This window comes from Pectinophora gossypiella, chromosome 20 (assembly GCF_024362695.1).
Source record: "Pectinophora gossypiella chromosome 20, ilPecGoss1.1, whole genome shotgun sequence".
Classification (NCBI taxonomy): Eukaryota; Metazoa; Arthropoda; class Insecta; order Lepidoptera; family Gelechiidae; genus Pectinophora; species Pectinophora gossypiella.
In genome coordinates this window covers 8,578,420-8,585,359 of record NC_065423.1, presented here as the reverse complement: position 1 = coordinate 8,585,359, position 6,940 = coordinate 8,578,420, and the positions used below count along the sequence as shown (strand labels likewise).

The window sequence follows — 6,940 nt, the reverse complement described above, 5'->3', positions numbered from 1 at the left end:
TCTGACAAATTTAAAATACTATCTGGTATTTTATTTTAAAAACGTATACATAACCCCAAAAAAGATGAATTTAATTTACTTAATCTAGAATTTTGAACAACAATTTTATTTTTATTCCTTCTTCTTATCGTGTCGATGGCAAACTAAATTGTATCGGCCCAAAACTTTATTCTTTGTATTGTAAGTATGCCTTTCACAGTTTCTCGGAAGGAGAGATACATTCTTACGCACATACATAATGTTTTCATACCGGCCAAGTAGTTAATGCCATCTGCGGCAAATCTACAATAAGTCACGTCAAAAAAAAAAATCGACGAGGGCAGATTACCAGAACTTAATAATTAAGTAAGTAGTTAGTAATATTGAAGAATAAAGGTTTTTGTTTTCTTTAAAAAAAATTGTTTCTATTTACCTTACTGTCACAAAGAAGCAATTTTCATCGTTTTCAGCCATCCTAACTTTACATTTTTTATAAACGATCCCGGAATTTTCGGGATATCGTCTAAATCCCGAAAATTTCGGGATCGCGCGGGATTGATATTTCCAATCCCGCGCGACCGCGGGATCTCGAATTAGCGACCTCGAGTCGAGATTGCATTCCCTAAGTCCTATCTATATAGATAATTTTCAAGGTGATGACCTTATCGACAGTCAGACCACCGATAGTCCAGCAACACTATTTTATTGGTAGTAATAGCCGTCTTCCCTCAGGCGATTGGATGGAATTGCAATAACACATTGTAACATACCCTTCACACGGTTGCAACAAATAAATTGACACACATCTTCTGCTGTTGTCAAGCTCACGACTACACCCCAATTGCAGTAGTTAGAGCTACATGAGGAGCTCGGTGGCGCAGCGGTAAACGCGCTCGGTCTGCGATTGTTGAAGTTAAGCAACTTTCGCAAAGGCCGGTCATAAGATGGGTGACCACAAAAAAAAGTTTTCATCTCGAGCTTCTCCGTGCTGCGGAAGGCACGTTAAGCGTTGGTCCCGGCTGCATTAGTAGTCGTTAATAACCATCAATCTGCACTGGGCCCGCGTGATGGTTCAAGGCCCGATCTCCCTATCCATCCATAGGGAAGGCCCGTGCCCCAGCAGTGGGGACGTTTATGGGCTGATAATGATGATGAGCTACAGCGCAAGATGAACTAAGTACCCACACCTCACCGAGCTTTCTGTTAGACCAACGTAGGTGGTGAGCCGTATTAGCACAAGTCCGTACTATAGTATAGCACTACAGGAGTATATTTTGTGATACAGTAACTTGGATACCTAAATCCATAACAGAACTTCACCGGCGATTTCCTATTAATGTACAAAACCGCAGAACTCATGCAGCCACATGGTAATGACGTCCTAAGATGGATTTACAAACGACGAACTTTCTTTTTTACTTAAGTATTGTAAGTAGATTTGCCGCAGATGACTTAACTACTTGGCCGGGCCGGGGAGCACTGGCTCTCACCCGGTACGTTTAAGACAACAGGCCTGAGGGTGCCCAGTTGGGCGCGAACCTCGGCTCAGGGCGTCGTCTGAGAGGGAAAATATTTGAAAGTAAAGTATTAATCGACCTTTGTGGGTCGATAGCGATAAACACTGATTGAGGGAAAAAATATGAACCACTTACTGCTTAATAGTACGCAGTGTTCACTTCTACATTCATATCGTTTCTATTTTAAACATAAAAACCGCCCAAGTGCAAGTCGGAGTCGGTAAACAACAGTAGGTAGGTGTTGATATCTTATTTATTTTGACGTGACTTATTGTAGATTTGCCGCAGATGGCATTAACTACTTGGCCGGACAAATGGGGAGCGCTGAAGGCTCTCACCCGATACAACGTTTAAGACAATAGGCCTGAGGGTGCCCAGTTGGGCGCGAACCTCGGCTCAGGGCGTCGTTTGAGAGGAAAAATATTTGAAAGAATTAATCGACCCTAGTGGGTCGATAGCGATAAGCAGTGTTGATATAAAGCAAAAAAACAAATAAAATCGCGTTTGTTGTATGGGAGCTCCCCTTAGATATATATTTTATTTTGTTTTTAGTATTTGTTATTATAGCGGTAACAGAAATACATAATGTGTGAAAAATTTAACTGTCTAGTTATCGCGGTTCTTGAGATATAGCCTGATGACAGACGGACGGACAGACAGACAGCGAAGTCTCAGTAATAGGGTTCCGTTTTTACACTTTGGGTAAGGATCCCTAAAAACAATTCTTGTAGGATAGATTACCCTTTATTACTTCTTCTATAGATAGCAAGCGTGAGTACAAATTATCTTGTATTTTTGTCCACCACAAAAAGGGATACAGGCGCGAGCCATATAGGTATGATTATGTCATCGGAATGAAGTGTCGAATACCGACTGCATTAAAACCGTCCTACTAAAAGAATTTGAGGTCAGTTACTTTCTTTTATCGCACAAAAACGTCCGAAAGAAAGTTTCTTAGTTATTTTTTAAATTTAATTAGTGCTAAATGATGATCGAAGAACCAGTAAAACATGACGTCAGCCATTTATTACCGGTTACATAAACCCACGTCCCTTATGGGGTGGGCAGAGGTACAAGTAAGCAGAAAACAACCTGCAGCCAGTTTTGTTTTATTTTTCTTAACTCTTTGTTTAGCAGGAAGCTTCCGGAGCGTCATCATCTCCCTCTCTCCGTTTTTCACAGGGTCCGCTAACCTAACCTGAGGATTTGACAGGTCCGGTTTTTTTACAGACGCGACTGCCTGGCTGACCTTCCAACCCGCGAAGGGAAAACCAGCCCAATACAGGTTAGGTCACATACCTGTGAAAGGTCCGCTTACCTAACCTGAGGATTTGACAGGTCCGGTTTTTTTACAGACGCAACTGCCTGTCTGACCTTTCAACCCGCGAAGGGAAAACCAGCCCAATACAGGTTCGGTCACATACCTCCCCGAAAAATGCATTTCTCGAAGCTTCCGGAGGGTGATTTACAATATACTTAACGCCTATTTCCCATTAGGGTAGGCAGGAGACCACAGAATTGCACTTACCGCGCTCCTGATACTACTTTCATTCAAATCTTTATACATGCTCCGCGCCGATTTTGGTTTATATTATCGTTATTCAAAGTAATCCACTGCAAAATGAAAAGCAAAAAATGATATCTATTATTCTAATGCCTATGTTACAATAAAAAACTGCTATTTAGGCGCACAGGAAGCGTGGAAGTCGTTATTCATCAAGTCTTAAGGCCAAACTATTAATTAACGTGGTTAGACGCGTATTTATAATTAATATAACTGAGATGTTTCTTAACTCATGGGAATTCGAACGACGTTGTAAAATTCCCGCGACCCAGTATGAGAAAGAATAAAGTACCATGCCATAAAAAGCACAATACATTGTATGCATACATTCGTGTCGTATCGCTATTGGGTTGGGCAGGGCCGCAAACTGTAAAGTAACTTGCTGTTACTTTTGGTTCTTGTCGAAGTAAATTTGTGTCGTGTTTGTCGACAGATGTCCGTGATGATGATAAGCATCATAACATAAACAGTCTATACATATGTACTGCTGGGCACAGTCCTCCCCTCAATCAAGTGGAAGGGATATGGAGCATTTTCCACCACGTTGCTCCACTGCGGGTTGGCGGAGGTGCTAATAGCCGGGATCAACGGCTTAACGTGCCCTCCGAATCACGGAAATAAGCAATACGGTACCTACAATCTAAGATTTTCCTTTAGCGAATGAAAGTAGTAAAAATTAAAACAAGTAATATTAATTATTGAGGTATTTGCCTTTATTTTCAAAAGGAGGCGATTTACTATTACGGATAGACTTATTTTAATAGTATTTATATTTTTACATGGAAATTTTCATCACATTAAACCATTATTATATCCTAGGCCATTTATTTAGTAATCAATTCAGTATCAACAATGAGTAATATGTCATTTCGAAAAAATACAACCATTCTGTATAATCTATTTTAATTCTTCATTGACACGACCGACGAGCGCGCCGGGAACGATTTAAAAAAATCTTATAAATAATATACAAAATAATACAAACATTAGTTCGCTTCTCGACGAAAAAAAAAGAGATTTAACATTATCGTAACATTAAATTCCGTTCGGGAAAAATTCGTGATTATTTTACATTTTACAAAGTGAGTCCGATTCGATTTACAGAAAATAAATATACAATTAAAATGTGACTACACAACCAATGATTGCTTATAGTGTTCAGCACTTCTCGTCCGCGAGGAGCGGGTCAAGCGCGAAGCCGAGGTCAAGTACGGCGGCCGAGGGACGCTTGCCGGCCGCGTGGCCGCCGTGGCCCACGTGGCCGCCGTGACCCGCGTGACCGACGTGGCCAGCGTGGCCCGCGTGCTTCAGCCCCGTGCCGCGCTCGCGCTTACCGCCCGGCATGTGTCCATTCATCGCGTGCCGCACCTCGCCGCCGAACAACTCGCTCAACGTCTGTTGCACCTCCTTACTTCCACTTGTGGCACTACACGTCACTATCAGTTTACGCACTTCGGGTTTATTCGTTTTACTAGCGTTCATATGTACAGTTTTCGACAACGAGAGGGCGTTCTGATTGTAATAGTAATTGTTCGCGGCGCCCGTCGATTTGCACTGAGATCGTGAGAGCGACGACTTGATGTTACTCCGCACGGTCGCGAATTTCTTTCCTAGCGTGATGGCGCCGCCGGCGTGGGCCGCGTTGAAGGTGCAGAGCGCGAGTGGGCGTGGACACGCCGCGTACCAGCACACGTCGGCCGGCACCAGCGGCGGCGGGCCCTCGTCGGGACGCTCGTGCAGCCGCGCGGCGGCCGCGGCGGGCAGCGGCGCCGGCGACGCCAGGCTCAGCACCGGCACGTCGGGCGCCAGCTCCGCCTCGTCCGGAAGCAGCAACTCCGCCGGCAGCGGCTGCGACAGCAGCGATGTGATGCCCGATGTGTCAGGCAGCATAGAGTTGGGGTCCTCCACGCTCAAAAGGCTCGCGTAGATATCGTTGACCTGCTGCTCGGCCGTGAGCCCGTTGAAGGGCCCGAGGTCGATGGCGGTGTTGACGATGAGCGGCGGCAGAGGCGCGGGCGCGGGCGGTGGCGGCGGGGCGTCGCGCGCGGCGCGGTGCTCGGCCAGCAGCGTGTCGAAGGGCTTGGCGCGGCCTTCCACGGTGCGGCGCAGCGAAAGCGCGTGCGCCTTACACGTGAGCGAGCGCGTGCACGGCTTGGGGTTCTCCGCCGTCATCACGCCGCAGTGTTTGTTCGGATCGTATTCTCGTAAATTAAATTTCGTTTTACTCGTCTTCGACCTCGACTGTGACTTGGTCGTGGGCGTGCTTGGAGTGACGGGCCCAGGCAGGACCGGTTTTAAAGCTTGCGTGTTCACGTTCAATATGCTAGTGTCTATCACAGATGATAGCATCGGGGATGAATTTGGTGCAAATTGTATATTTGATAAGTCTGTATCAGGTATTGTATAACCTGCTAACGATGAGTCTACAGGTGCATATAAATCTTGTGAATGATTATCGGTGGTTTGTGGAAAGTTAATCTCTTGCATATTTCCTATATCTCTGATAATATTTTTCCAGTCTGCGGCATTTGTGATGTCGTCTGCGGTCTCTATGCCTTCAGAGTTCATTATAGCGAAAATGTCGTCAGTTATGTTTTCACCGAGGGGTAAATCCTCTGTGTCCTGTATACTGACAACGGGCAGTTCTCCGGTCTCTACACAGACCTGCACATCTCCTGTCACCGCAGTGGAGGTGCTGGCCTCGTCCAGGTACAAGTCAGGCGGCTGTAACACTATCCTTGAGAGGGGAGGAGTGGCGGTGTGAACTGGGGATGTCTCCATCTTCACTGGCAAAAGGTCTACAGGGAGAGATGTCGGCGCAGGTTCCTTTTTATGTCGGCTTCGGTTGAGAACTTTGAGCTTGACCGTGGGCGCGGCGGGAGGTGGAAGTATAGGCTCAGAGTCAGTGTGTGACTCTAGCAAATGTCTGTAAGCAGCACTGCACTTCACTATAACACCGCACATATGGCAAACAGCCGCGTTGAGATTGTCCATTTGCGGGAACAGGCCGTGGAGGCTCATGCTCTCGAATTTGAGGCGGTTGTGGCCGGCGCGGCGGTAGCGCGGCCGCTCTGGCTTGTAGGGGTGGCCGTGGCGCGCCGAGACGCCGCCCTTGGTGTCGGGCGGCGCGGCCGGCGCGCCTTCGTCGTCCCGCCGCGGCGACAGGTGCCCGATCTCGTTCACCCACAGATCCCATGGCTTCTCGTTACACTTCACAGGGCTCACTAATTTCGCTGCGGACGGGAAATCGCCGGACATATTTCAGCGTTTACTGACCGCCACACCAAGAAACTCATGTGCCGTCTCTTCACGGCACTCCAGCCATAGCGAACGCAGCCTCGATCCTGTTAGGTTATTATCCCATTCTGCCCCGAGGAGGTCGCCGTCCAGCGTGGTGGCAGCCTCACATCTTCGCTGGCCCATTCACTCCATCATGTACACTTGACCAACTATAACGTGCTATGATTGTTTTAGCTTTTATATTTACAGGGACAGATGATCTTTCTCACTGACAGCTGATTATGCAGATTGTAAGATTTTCTTGACCACGGTACACTTCCATCTTTCGACAATCGTTTCAACACCGCTTCTCAGGCTCCGATTGATAGAAACTAATATTAATTCAGTTTTATTTTAGTGTTATTGTACTCGTTACACACAAATAAAATGTCGAAAATTCTGTTTGGTTGTAATTTACTATAGAAAGCATCAACACTTTTTTGGAGTATTTGTAAAGACCGAAATTGCTTTATGGTCATTCATTTGGAGTGACGTTGACAGCCAGAGAGGGGTTAACGAAAGCCATAGATATTTTTATACTTTTCTTTTAAATCTTTTAACAATAGTTTTTTTTCACAAGAAAAATATAAAACTACAATCC

At 45.9% G+C, this 6,940-nt stretch overlaps 1 protein-coding gene across 1 annotated transcript; it reads right to left on the bottom strand.

Annotated features, from left to right (window-relative positions):
- Window positions 1-3,751: 3,751 nt before the first annotated feature.
- Window positions 3,752-6,807, bottom strand: LOC126376214 (uncharacterized). The gene has a single exon (XM_050023472.1). It carries the CDS (start codon window positions 6,316-6,318, stop codon window positions 4,219-4,221), a length of 2,100 nt encoding a protein of 699 aa, XP_049879429.1. The 5' UTR covers window positions 6,319-6,807; the 3' UTR covers window positions 3,752-4,218.
- Between the last annotated feature and the right edge of the window lie 133 nt (window positions 6,808-6,940).